The sequence below is a fragment of the Osmia bicornis genome, chromosome 4 (genome assembly GCF_907164935.1).
Source record: "Osmia bicornis bicornis chromosome 4, iOsmBic2.1, whole genome shotgun sequence".
NCBI lineage: Eukaryota > Metazoa > Arthropoda > Insecta > Hymenoptera > Megachilidae > Osmia > Osmia bicornis.
Window position 1 is genome coordinate 9,734,539 of NC_060219.1, and position 14,979 is coordinate 9,749,517.

Genomic DNA, 14,979 nt, shown 5'->3' on the forward strand with positions numbered 1-14,979 from the left:
CGTAAATATTTCTTTCATTTTCAAAGGCGTTCAATTTTTGATTATATTATTACTGTATTAATTGTATTGCTAATATTATACAAGAGTGAAGTATTAATATAAATGAAACAATATGCTAAATTACTCTGTTTAAAGCAACAAAAGAGGATTCATTAACTAGTGTTAATAGTTAGTTCTAATCTTTAATTATGAAATTTACAAGAATTAAATTTATATTGTTAACGTACGTATACATGTTACTAAATTAACAAACTAAACTAAAATAACAACTAATTACAAATTTAAGTCTAAAGATGTATGTATTTAATTCGAATTGTAGAAAATAGGATTTGCACTATTTGATTGTGTAAAAAAATTACAATTGGGATACTTTATTTTGAAATGAATACTACTAAAAATATAACACTTAATAAATAAGGAATAAATTATTGAAAAAAAAAAATGCGTGTTGAGTATTTTATGTTCCACGTTATGTAAAAAAAATAGCATGAAATACCTTAAATTGAAGTGGAGCCATTGGAATTCCAAGGAGCACTACAACCGCTTGGTTCCTTAAGTCCAAAGGGTAGCTACGGCAAATGGCCGCCTCTTGCTAAATCTCGGAGGGACCGTGCCTACGTATTATAAGAAATGACAAAACCAATCGTTTGCTTTACGATTTTTAATACTTCTTCTTTCACGCTTAAATGTAAATTAGAAAAAAAAAAAATTTTTATTAATAGCAAAAGCATTAACATCCATACTACCATCGGTGGGTCTCTTTAGATCCAGGAATCACTTCTCTTTCACTTATTTTCTTCGTTAATTCGATTATGACGTTAAGGTTTCCGCTATTCCTTACACGCTTCATTGATGTTTTAAAACATGTATACAATACATATATTTTCCTTAAAATACATAAATCGTTGTATTCATTGAATAAACCGTTTTAAAGCTACGTATGATTGTCTCTTTATTTATTGAATCACGCTAGCAATATACAAAGAAGGATAAGGAAGGATCGGTCGCTGAATCAAAAGAAAAAAACAAAGATGAAGATTAAACGTACTCGTATGTGTCTTGCAGTGTCCTTGAATAGGTTATGTACGAAATTGTGAATAAACTAGCTATTCACACGGTCGACACCTCTCTCAAAACTTTCATACATTCCTCCTATGGAATACATTTCAACTCTGAGAAAATAAAGTACGACTTGAAGAGGGAAGTCTTAGATATTGTTTGAAGCGTATAACCCAGCACCGTATGTTTCGTTTACCTACTTAAATGTACTATTATCGCAGCGGTACCACCGACTGAATATTTAACACTTTCGCTAACTTCTTTGTTCTTCCCCATTGGTGTTCTAATTTCCGTATACGCTATACGAAAATTTAGAGAGCATAGGATCTGCTAGTCGCGACGCAACAGGTGCGTCATTCTGTATTCAACTTTTTCTTACGACGCACCAGGTGCGTCTTGGAAGGAGGATTTGCATCACATTAGTTGAAAGTTAAAACGAAAAATGAGTAGTGCCAGACTATATAACGTACATGGTAATGATTCTTTGTTAAAATAAGACTGTAGAGAATAATGATAGTTGATACCTCCCTGATATGGGTAGATCTACCCAACTAAGCAGGAACGTGTAGTAAGGTAAGGGAGCTGTAAAATATAAATTGTAAAATTGCCATTGAACCTGTTTAATTTTCAATTAAAATGAAATATTCTATAGAGTTTAAAATAGTTTTTGAGATAATTTAATTCAGTAAATTTTAGCACCGTTACGATACGTGTAACTAAAAATTTCATATTTACATTAATTATACTTGTAAAATAAATATTTGAAAATTAGAAATTTTTAGTATAAGTCTGCAAACAATTGTAGCGAACGTGTTAAATATCGTCTCGCAATCTTAAGGTGGTTTCTAACCCTTAGATACTGAATCTTTGCTTTGCACAAGACCAGAATGGGGTCGCTAGGGTCCGTCAGGAATTCTTCTAATTAGCTATCTTAAACGTTAGAAATTATGTAAGACATAACCTGAAATAACGATGGACGGATGGCAGGAAAGAGAGCTCCTCCTAACTTGCTTGTAAAAAAAAGAAAAGGGAAACAAAATATTAAAATGTGAAAGACCCAAGTTACTCCGTCTAGGAATCTAAGGATTAAGGATCATAGAGATCTTTGAAATACGGCATTCGGTGATCGATCGTTAGAAAAGCAAATTTGTTGCCTGGTTAATTGATAAACTTATACTTAGACTTTCATCGAGTTAATTTCTAAGTTATTTCGACAGTTTAGCCAGAGTCTACAGTTCCACTCGTTTCGTTGACGTCGAGTCCGCCATTTTCTTTTCATAAACTCGAGTGGCAAGTGGAGAGAATGGCTGTTGTTCATCAATATGTTGACTGCTCGGTATCTCGATAACATTTTCAATCTAATCCAAATGAAAGCACATCTCCTTACCATGACTGGAAAAATACATTTTTTATTGAACCGTCCCAACCGATTCGCATGACAGCCAACGCATTGAGTCGTAAGTACGTAACCGTTCGTTCGAAGAAATTCGTAAAAAAAAAGCGTCTTCCGATCTGTCAAATACGGAGAAAATGAGTATACGATACTTGACAGGGCAGTGTGTACAGTCTACACATTTCAAAGAAAAGAACAGGAAGCGTTTGATCGGAAGCAACATAGGTCCTAGAATGAAACAAGGACCTAGGCAACAGTCGGCAATCAAGGGCAGTTTTAACCCGAGTTTCTAGCTCAGATCTGCATTTCAGGCTCGGAATCGTCGTGGAACCAATTCGAAGTTCTCTGGCCCTCGGTGACCCGAACACTGTTCAGCTCTCTCTCCACGTACCGGCTGGATCTGGTCGTAGCCGAGCCTTGTCTGCGATCGTCAAATGAAGCAAGAACCTCCAAACGATCGTTTCTTCTCACCGCCCTAGGTGTACTTTCCACGGAGCTAGATCCCTCTTCAGCGGCCCAGGGGGGAAGATCCATCATCCCGGATGGTATGCCCCAATGTTCCGTGAACTCTGACCCACTTCTGGCTAAGCTAGGCTGGCTAAGAGATCTCACCAGGGAATCAGCTCCCTCGAAGGAGCTCAGGCTCGTCAAATCGTCCCGGTCTACCCTGGCGAAATCACGAACAGTCATCTCGGACATGGACCTGACGTCCACTTCGCTGGCCCCACCTGTACCCCTGTGACTGGAGCCCAATCTACGCAGGCGTGACTGGCCCATCGCTGTGGTCGACTGGGACATCTGTAGCCGGTGACTGTGAGTGTGGGCGGAGCTACCTCCGTCGCTCTCGTACTCGTACAACGTCGGCAGAGAGGACCTTCTGGACCTAGTGTCCCATTCCGAGGACTTGGACCTCTTGTACCTTTGGCCATGGTTCTTGCCATGAGTCGAAGAGGACGTGGACCCGGCGTGCATCGAGGGAGGACCCAGGATACGAATGATCACGTCCCATTTAGCTGGTGGGAACAGGTTGGTATATCTGGCGTCTTTGCGTATGAGCTCGTAGTCCTCCTTCACCACGGCTTCGGTCAGCAGAGTTCTGAGGGTGCTGTCTGTGGTGATTATCTCTCGCCATTTGGCACGTTCCTCCTCTGTGAACTCGGACACGTAACGCGGGTCCAGTACCCGGGACAATCTGCTGAACCAGTCGGCGTCGGTCTCGTCGACCGAGCGGCGTGTTACCGGGGGTGGTCTGCAAGGTATTTCGGCGCGGGCCGTGTACGTAGGTTCTATGTTCACATCCGCTTCCTCGTCTATCGGTGCGTCGGTCTGGATGCCTGTGGGCTCGTTAGTGATGGTTAGATTGGAATTGGAACTGACGTCGGAGAAGTTCTCCCATTCCGGTGGAGGAGGCGGGAGATTCTCGGTCGGATAGTTCCTGATGGTCACGTCCCACTTTGGATCTGGCGGAGGCTTAGCTCGGTACTCGGTTACCTGTCGACGATGACGTTCCACATCCTCGATCGTCTTCTTCTCCGTTACTGTCTTCAGGAACACATCGTCCACCTCGTGAGTCGTTATCTCTGGACGTCTTGGAGCGACCACCTGAGGCTCCACCAATGGTTCCGTTACTTCTTCGCGGAATAGCCGGTGTTCGCGATGCTGTACGGCTGTGTGTGTACTCGTGACCGTGGGAACAATCGGTGGAGGAGGTGGAGGTGTTGGTGCTAGGATGCTAGCCACTCTGTACTTGGCATGAGTGTGGTCAGTGACCTCCGTCAAGGACCGGGTTTCCGTTAATTCTGTGTTTAAGGAAGTTAATGATCTGGGCCTACGAATCTCGTGATGTTGAAGGGGCGGCTGTTCGACGGGGGAGGGCGATGGTATAAGTTCTTGAAGAACACTGGTGCTGGTGGTTGTCTCTCTTTCCGCTTGTTTTCGAAGGATTCTGGAATAAACCGGTGGAGTTTGTTGTCTGGATATCGTCGAAGTGGAAGAGCTTCCTCCGGGAGGTACGTGAAGTTCTGGGACGTATGAGAAGGTAGTCCTGGCGGGTGGACTCTCCAAACTACGGGTCAGGCTAGACTCTTCCTTCTCTAAGATGGTAGTCAAATTCCTTTCTAAAGCAACACTCGCTATATCAGATTCGGAAGGTAGTGGGCTAGGTGAAGTTGGCGGCAGTTTCGTCACCCTCATTTGTACATCAAACTTTGGTTCGATGGGCACTGCCATTATGTGACGGGGCAGAGTTGATCTCGAGGCGTTCATTGCCGTCATCGATGAAGTCTCCATTTCCGCAGCTACCGTATCCAAATACAGAGAGCTATTGGTACGCATTTCTTGGCGTTGATGAGTCTCGTGATGAACGAACACCTGCTTGTCGTATGAACCAGCCGATGATCCGGGCAAGGAAGGCTCTTCGTCACCCTGTAAGGATTAATTTGGATTAATCTTTCGAAGATAGTACCGCCATCTTCCATCGTACCAAGAAACGTTAAAGCGATAGATTTCAAAGATTATCTTTGCCCACAACAGTAAATCCAATTATTACTAAGCTACGCCAAGTGCAATCACCATGACCAACAATTGAAGATACATACCTCGGACGTCTCGCTCGGATAATCGCTGGGTAGCGAGGGATTCATTAAATGCGTATCACTACCAGTGGTAGAGGTAGATGTATGGAATGGTCTAGGCCGAGGAATCTTCAGTCCTTCGAACATAATGATACTGCCCAGATTAGGTGTGGAGGGTTTCGTTATCTCAGAACCCGAGTCACTTCCGAATGGATGACGGTGTATCACGCGAACGTTCCTGCGCTTCAGGCACATGTACGAACAGCCCAGGCCTAGCAACAGCAACGAGAGGAAAAGGATCGCACAAATGATGAGGAGTATCTGGAATCCCTTGAGTGGAGGCTCGGGCAACGGGGCAGGGGCGGGGATGGCCAATCTGCAGACAATGACCAAAATTGTATCGAAAGACACGATAAATGATCAATTTAGAAAGAAAATTTAATTTATCAAGTGGAATCTGTTATGAATGTTAAATAAATTGAATGTGAAACTCACATGCTGGCAGGAGGCGCTGGCGGTATGGGCGCCACAGGCGGAGGGTATCTGCAAACTATAGTGATTACTTCGTCGCCATCCATTTCCAGACCAGGATGGAAACGTACTACGACGTTGTTTGTGAACACGCGCTGAGGATCCTGCCTCGTGCCACATCTGGAATATCAAGTATACCCAATTTACTTACAAACTTATGGGGATTTGATTATTATTAATCCAAGAGATTTAAACCTACTGCCCTAACTTCAATACTTTATGAATAATTAGTATTATATTAATTATCACCAAATTCAAAATGATCCAGAATCATTTAATGTTCTTTATTCTTCAGTTACAATATCAAGTGATGGGAGCAAATTTTCGTTAGCCTTACGGCAACACGATCTACATACGATATTATTTTCCTAGCGTGGGTTTCAAAATGGTTAGGGACTCGTAAAAAGAAAAACTTGAATCTCTGGTGGATCGAAGCAAACAGACTGTAAATCACGAAAGGGAGAGCATACCTTTTAGAGGTAGTTCTAACTTAGCACTGGTCGATCCGCGTCCTTTGAATATGCAGGCACTGTTACGATCGAAATCCGCGTAGGCGACACCGTAAACGGTTCCTCGAACTTCAACTCAACCTGCATGCTACCCTGGCTGCAATTCAGGTACGCCTTCGTGCGATTCAGAAATATCATCGACGAGATGTCGTCCAATTTGGTTACCTTGCCATTTAGAACCGTGCTCGGAGGCAAACCTGGCTGGTACTCGATGCTGTTGCCCTGAGAGGCATAGTTGCTCTGAGACAGCACTACCGGAAGTGCTGTACAGAGCACAGCTATCAACCGCGGCAGCATCTGGAAATAAAAAAAAGAGAAAAAGAAATTTATATTAATGGACGTATTAGAAACTGAATGTTTCATGAACAATTACAGGTTTAATGTGATGCATCATGTTATCCGATGCAATCTCAAAAATAACGTGAGAAGTCGCTATACAATTTAAAACTATGTTGTAACGAATGACACTGAAATTATGTTAATTAATAGTCGCAACTTTACGTGGAATTGAATTAAATTTAATTGTTGCTCTGTGTACAGTATGAGCATTACAACTGACTAGTGATATAAATTTAATTTAGTTAAATAACTAAAAAATTCCAAATACCATAGACGTTATAATGATGATAATTTAAAATAGGAAATTGAAGGAAATTAGATTATCCCTTGACAACTGAATGCCCCAAAGGCACTTAGGCTGAGCCTCGGGTAGCAATAACCACATGGTGGGTCAAGGCGAGAATATGCAGCAAATATCAGAAGACTTAGTAGAAGGAAAACTAATGCCAAGAGAGTTAAGTAGGAAAGAAAGTGAACACTCCTTTTACGGAGTTCAAGGATCTGATCATTTAATTTTTCAACTGAACCTTCCAACTACCTTAAATCATTAGACTGTAACAGTAATGATACTAAAATGTTTCCTCTTCAAATTTAATTTTAATCATAAACATGTATATATTAAATTTTATTTTTCCAGTTATTTTTACAATATATTCCTAAAGGGAAACCCACAGTGCACGTATTGCAAGTCACCTTTGTCATTTGCTAAATTCCTGAAATCATTCTATAACATCACATTCCCATTCGGGGCGTGAAAGCCATAATGTATAACGAGCTTCAATGTCAGATCAGATGGAATTCATAGCTGACGTTCACTGTGCTTGTTCGATCTGATTTTTACTCGCTCTCCTCGTGCTACAGCGTTCAATAAGAAACTGGTATCATTCAGTTCTGTGCTCATTTCTTAACGGTGACGGTAATTTACGTTGAATTACAAAACCGAGGACGGAGTTTTTGAGTGCGTTGCTTCACTGCATGATGAAAGGAAAAGTGGAACTGAAAGTTGGAGGATTTGTGGTTTTACTATTAGGTACATCGAATTTATTGGTTCCATTGGTAGCAATAAACAAACGTGGTTAAATTTTAATAACGAAGAAAGGATTAAGTATCTGGAGTTGTCTCCGAAAAGGAATGATTCTCCAAGTTACTATCATTTGCTAGATTCATCACGGACACAGTTTCTGGTATGAATTAAACAATGATGTTTCCGGTTGATGTATAAACGCATGATTCATTACTGTCGTCACGGAAGTTGAATTTACGACGATCGAATATTTCTATTTCCTGTACCTAACTGGCTGATCCAATCGGATGACGAACAGCAAAAAAGGAAGAATATTCCAAGCTTAGTCATTTCAAGTGATCTGTATGTCTAACAATTTACATGATTTACATTTTTACTTATAGAAATTGTAACCATTATAACGATATTCTTCGAATTCTCATACATGGATTTATCCTCGTCGAAGGGTTAAGGATTGCGCAGAATCATTTTTTACAGCCTCACCCAACGCGAAATTCTATCGCGTCTCTGATGTAAGCTAGGAATACTAATGGGTGAAAAATTCCCGGAAATTTCGTCTCGCACTGCGCTTTCTTCGAATCCAATTTACGGTACATTTACTAGAACTCACCATATCCTCTGAAAGGATATACGTGTCTATAGATATTCTTCTAATTCATCTAATTTGCAATATTTGCCAATTTTTCTACCAAAGTATTCACAAAATTGCACAAGTTCTTTTTACGTTAATAACTTTTCAAATAAAAAAGGAAGAAAATTATTAATTTTGATTTTGATTACCAAGTACAATAAAGAAGACGTTAATGAATAAAATTGCAAGGAAGGAGTAGGATTAAACCGCATCAAGAAGGATCAGCATCTAAGAGGAATCATTAGAGGATTAAATTTCTTCCGTGTCGCGTTCCAACCGAAGTTAGACGGCACTGTGAGTTTCGTAATGGAAAGCTTGCATGATGCGTACAATCGTTATGATACTTCCTGGCTTATCCGAAACTCACAGCTCTTTGCGTAGCGTGATGCAGGATCACGAAGGAAAGTTCTGGCATGCTTCGATGCACTCGCACCGTTAGGATGCCGTGGTAATGCTCCCTTTACACAGAATCAATGGCGGGCTAGTATACGTCTACTACTGTCTACAACTAATTGGACACCGCTCCGTTACCGTCAAAATATAAAATATATATTTCAAATGAAAATTTTTAATCTAATATTAATTGATGGCTGCAACAAATTCTTAATAAAGAATACAAAAAAAAAAAAAATAAATAAATTTCATATTTTCTATCATTCGTGGATGTTTCAGTCTTTTTTAATACAAAAGAATTTTATTCTGTAATTATATTAAAAACACAATCATATTGTTTCTTTAATTTGCTTGGTACTCACGTTTATCGCTTATGCCGCTCAAACGATTGAAATCTCTTCCCCTTGTCCCTGGACGCTCGCTACGATGATCGCATGCCGCCGATCTGAGAACAAAAAATGTTACTTAATTACCTGATCTATCTGATCTACGTTGATCCTTTTAACCCTGAATGCACTCGCGTGATGTTCAGATAATGTATCAAGTTTCTATCGTAAATTTAAACTTTCTTTTTTATCATTTATAGAGAATTAATTATTGTACCTTTATTCGTGGATCATTCGATGATTAAGTGAAATGAAGATGACGCGATATCGACCTCGACTGTTTCCTGTCTTCTACACACACACGCCCACCATCTCGCGAAGACCTCGATTCTTTCTACCTAACGTTATGATGACGAACGTTTAGAAGTTTAGAAATATTGTTTGAGAAAAGAAGAACAATGGAACTAGCTGATGGTACAGTTTCCATAAGATTTAAAATTTTAAAAATTAAGAAAAAGGATGTGGATAGTTTGAATGCTTCACAAAGAGCGTTGGCGATTGAATATTAAATAGCGAAGTTTCCTTGAAAGACCTTGAACATTGAAAGGAGCAAGTTGATTTTTAAAGTTATATACGTACTAAGAACGTAAATACAGGAGCAAAATATTTTCGAAAAGGCTTTTAGAAATCACGAGTGGCATAGATGCTTGCAAAGTTTCTAAAACTGTTGTAAGTATGTTAGGCATTCCATTACTAAAAACCTCTAATTAAACTAATCGATACTTTTATACCACAAAAATGTTTCTCAATAGAACAGATAACACGGTAAAAAAGATACATTCTAGAAGTGTTGATTTCATTTCCTAGTTCCGTTTTCTCTTCCACTGGCATAGAAGAATGGATATAAAAAAACATTCGAACAAACATTTTTTTCACGGTTCAGCGATGCATAGGACTTGAGCAATCTTCAAGGCACTACTAAGTTGCACGTGTTGCATCACACACCCATAAGATTATTCCTTTTTCCCTCCAGTAATAACACCCGTTGTTGGTCGTAATAGTCAATGAATGTGGCTGTGTCACATAAACAAACTGTGAAGAATACACGCATACCATTGGTATCTCGGTGATTTCCTGTTTCATAGAAAATTCCACCTCTAGAGCATCAAAGGTGGCGAATTATCGAACAGTTACTGTACCTTCTACACCCATTTGTTTTTTCTGATTTATGGGAGCAATTCACCTAGCGCTGGCTAGTACCTAACACCGGTCACTAGCATTCCGTTAGATAATTGAAACGTAACGGAAACATTTTATGAAGGAAAGAGTTAAAGGAATGGTACAAAAGGTATAGGTACGGGTTACGATACGCCTTGGTATTGTAGAAGTATAGTATTAACGAGAAGGATGGTATTTTTGAGAGAGAAATGAACGTCAACTGTTTAATGTACCTCCAAAATGGAGGCTAGCTCCCTCATTATTCAAGATTCTCGAATTCTAAGATTTAAGATTCAAAGATTACAAAATTTCAAAAATCTGAAATTCTAAAATTCTAAAATTCGCTATTAGTAAAGCTGGAGGACCTGGCCAACCCTAAATAAAAATTTACGAATGAATATAACTAAATCCGTTCCTTGACCTTTGGGATTAAAATATTCAATAAGTCCCTTTTCAGTAATTTTATCACGACTCGTAACGTCATGTGCAAAAATTAATGAATCACTGGTGGACGAGCGTCACCGTGAAAGGTGTCGATAAGAGGTACAGGAATTGAATCACGTTCAAAGTCGCCAAATCGGACGAACGCATCGCTCGGACATGTATTTTTCGTGTAGGCTCCTCTTACGTGTTTGCAATTCACGATTCAACGAGGAATGTCAAGCTACGACACTCTTCTCCCACGATTGTTTCTTCTCGATGCCAAGGGAGGTCAGTGCATCTCCGTCCTTGGTACGAATTCCGTTCGTATATTTACATAAATCACGATTCTCATCTTATTTCAATAGGAAAACTAGACCAAGCTTCGCTATTATTCACAATAAAATAGATTAATCTTTTTCTTACTTCATTTTTCATTAAAAATAAATACCTGGGCAGGAAAAATCTGTCTCTATTTCTTCTCAAATATGTCCTCATTCGACCCCCTAAATCTATACTTATTTACCATATTTCCTAAGAGACTCATAATTTATAATTAACTACCCTAAGTGGAACAGCAAATGAATAGCATGAATGCTGTCAAGATTAATTGCTGTTATTGAGAAGATACTCCTCGATTGCAATAGGACTTAAGCAATCGTAAAAATTTATCTCTGGATTCTAAACGTCTCAGTTTATCATTACGATTATTACACGTTAAGGGCTAATGAAAATGTTTCACGATTCGGTGAAAAAAACGAAGGCAGCCAACATAACAAGAGTGACGTAACACCCAGTCCGGTTGAAGTCTAGGAGACAGGCATCGAGCCTTTAAAGTCGAACCAGTATCCGAAGGAGACAACGTCGTCTGATGCACAAAGACTCTACTTTCACTGGCCACGCACAACGCAAACTCGGACTCGTATATGCTCTGTTGCCCTTGCACGAAGCCCGTGAATATACCGGATCATTCAAAATACTGTACAAACAAGCCGATACGATGTACCATTTCTATTTAACCCTTGCTGTGATCGAATTCAACGGTGAATGTACTAGTAGTATACCACTGAGATACCGAGTTCGCCGTCTAGCATACCACAAGGTAGTGAACCGCTGGTTATCAGAATAATTGAAAAACTAATCTGAGATATTAAATTGAACTCATCTGCAGTTGGTACTAAAGGCTCGTTCATATTGGGATGGGTCATATTGCATATTTATATGTACCTAACACTGCATACCGAGGGATGGAGTGGGAGCGTAGCAGGTCGCAGCATTGGCTGCTCGAAGAGCAGGGTCATTTCACTTCACGAGTTAAAAAAAGGTCAAACGAAATAAAGATCAAAGTAAAAGTTGCAATTCTACGGTATTGCAAACCAATAATTTGCATTTAGAAATCCAAAGATCGTGCTAAATCAGCAGAAATACTTGAGGTGAATTTTAAATTGCTAATTTGAATTGATAAGTTGTAAAATCCCAATGAATTGTTTCTAATTATAAATCTTTTTTCTTATTGTCATTTGCCTTCGTAAAAAATCATAAGAAAATGTTAACGACAATGATAAGAAAACATTTATTCCTCGAAAGTGGGACGTCTTATCTTTTGCCTGACGCAAGCAAAGAAATAGCAAAACTTACATTCGGAAATTTTCCCAATGGAAAGGAACGAGACATTTCAACGATGCCAAGATCTGATGGGCGTAAGGCGTCAGCAACAATTCCCATTGTTTACCATTATCAATACAGGTCACGTTCCTATGTAAATCGACTCATTCCATTTACAGAAACTAAAGAAGAATCTTCCTCGTCAGACGTAACAATTTATACCAGAGAATACCAAATCTTTTTAAATACTCTTTCACTACTACATACCAAAAAATGAAAATTCTAAATATTCTATTAAGCTAATTAAAAAGAAGAGAACATAATTTTTTAATATTACATCGAGAGGATGTAGGAACCATAGGAAACATAAGTCCTAACTCCATTGCTTCTATGTTTCAACAGTTCTATGCAAAGAAGTGAATAATATAGTGATTTAAAATTGGTTAAAGATTGAAGAAGCAAAGGGGGAAATATCAAGGCATCAGTCGAACGCGGCCTATGTTTCCATCTCTAGCTGACAGCTAGAATTGAGCAAGCGACTGTGCATGTACCCAATGACGTCATCCCGGCGGATCCAAAGATGGCGATCTTGCGTATTTGCCAGGCAAATCGGCTAGTGGCCGCGAGCAGGACGGTTATTCGGACGAGGGGGAGGAGGCACGGAATCCCGAGCCAAGCCGAGCCGAGTCGAGTCGTTTAACCGCGCGGTTTCTCGTTTTGCGGGTCCGAAATGTAGAAGCTTGCGAAAAAGAGGACCCTCCCTGCGTGATCGTGTTCCGTATAATAGCCAGACACGAAGGGATTATCGTTGCGAAGTAACTGGAGCCCATTGGCGGAGCCACATCAGAAATTTTTCATTTCATAACTTGTCCAGTGAAAGTAATTAATTTGCACGCTCGCCCGTTCGCTTTCTTAACTTACGACCGGCCTGTTCCAGTAATAGCCATGCTAATGGCTACGATACATTCCATTCCCGGAAAGAGTATATATTTTTCTCTTTTTTTTTTTCTAGAAAGGTGAAAACCGTTGTTGTCAGTATGGAATTACAGAGACCTTTAATGTCATGAATTCAATGGCAAACCTATCGAATTTTTTCGATCGATCTACGCGGGTGTATTTCGCGGGTGTATTTCGCGAATGTGGTCATCTAATTCGAATCATCGTGTGCACGCATCCGTGTCCCGAACTCTCACGATTCACGCTGACAACATCGCGCTTGTCACTGACAACGGTTAGGTAAGCGATGCTTAGCCAAACCGACCAACAACGTCTGTTTTCATATCGACGTAGTAAACGTAACAGGTAGTTTCTCCTACCTTGTCTGGTTGGTACGCTCGCTGGCAACGTGCGAGGATGCTGTTTCAAGGCACACCGATGTTTCCCGGAGCCAAACGGTAACGCTCCTAGAAGTGAACAAGCTGCACGCGCAGACAAATATCGTTCGACGCGATCGCGCGGCCGCGACTGAACTCACTTTCCAGAGACGACGTTTTACCTGCGACAGGAGAGACCTCTTAACAAACCGAGCGGTTTGCTTCCCTCTCTTTTCTACGGTGTACACGGCCTCGTATGTGTACACGCCACTCTCGCGTTCTTACGGCTATCCTTCCTGCCTACCCAATCCACCCACCTATTTACGCCTGCGAATGCGTGGCCTTATGTCGTCCTGTACTCTGCAACCTCCAGCCAGACACTCTACATGCTGTCTTCGACTTCTGTGAACCTGTCAAATTTATCCTACGATATTCCTTCTTTTATTAATAAGAGAATTTTAGCAAGCTCAAAATTCAAAGGAATTTGAGATTTTGGGTGATGATTAGGTAACAAGGTAATGAATGGTCCTACGGGTGAAGATGCACTCTTCAATAAATGATGAATATTTACCAAAGCAGGTCTGGGTCGAATTAACTCAACCAATTGATAAATTAATTGGTAATCAAAATTACAGGTGAAACTATGAAGCTTCATCGGACGGATCAACTGAACATAAATTGTTAATACGGCACAAGACATATCAGCAGTTATACATAACCGTACATCAGGCAATTCTTTACGTAATAACCAGCGAAAGTGGAATATTTATTTTCTACATATTATGACATTTCATTTTCGAGAAAGTACGAAGAATGTCATCCCGCAAAGACATTTGCAGAATTGTTACATTCAATTCGTTAACAGCAAGTGTGAAATAAGAATCCCCTGGAATGAATGGCGAGCGAACAGAGTCAAACTCCTTCGAGATGTAGATTTAAGCCATCTTACCAACTCGCGATAAGACCAAAACACGCTTTGCCTTTACGTTTCTTTTCAACTTTACCTCCTTCTCGCTCATTGTCGCAGTTTACTGTGTCCGGTTTCACACACGGCCGTAAATGGCAAGCTGAAGACCTTGGACACCCACACCCAAACTTTCCGTCTCTTTTCATCTCTTCTAACTTTCTTTCTTTCTTTCTTTTCATTCAAAGAAAACAATTATGAAATGTCGATAATTTAACCGTGCTGTTTATAGATGATTCTGAATAAAGGAATCCAACAGCAAAAAAAGAAGAGTAACATTTTTAACATATTCCTTTGCTGTTGCCTCTTTCTTAGAAGTCAAACTATACCAGGGTGACTATATGTTATACCGCCTTAAGCCGCTGCCACAATGCACTATTTGGCATGTTAACCCCTACTCTTCACTATTAGGGAATACACTTGGGGGCAATGTAACCTAACCTTCTTTTAGTTAAGGGTAAGGTTAGAAGAGGGAGCCTCCCACCACCATTTGCTTTTGATTTTGGAAGAACTTGAGAAAAATTTAGTGGTTGGGCCTTCCCTTAATAATTACCAGTGTCAATCGACATGCTTAACGTTCCAGTATCTATAGAAAAGATGAAAATAAACGAGAATCTATTTGGATGAAATTATCATAACAGGATCTTAATAGAAAAATAATAGATACTAGAACTGAATTGA

At 40.1% G+C, this 14,979-nt stretch overlaps 1 protein-coding gene across 1 annotated transcript; it reads right to left on the minus strand.

The window, feature by feature from the left end:
- Positions 1-935: 935 nt before the first annotated feature.
- On the minus strand, positions 936-13,508 carry LOC114874737. The gene is given in 7 exon segments (XM_046285358.1): positions 936-4,876; positions 5,050-5,401; positions 5,521-5,676; positions 6,026-6,122; positions 6,125-6,362; positions 8,815-8,897; positions 13,338-13,508. Coding segments are annotated over 5 exon segments (2,973 nt in total). The 5' UTR covers positions 8,815-8,897; positions 13,338-13,508; the 3' UTR covers positions 936-2,746.
- Between the last annotated feature and the right edge of the window lie 1,471 nt (positions 13,509-14,979).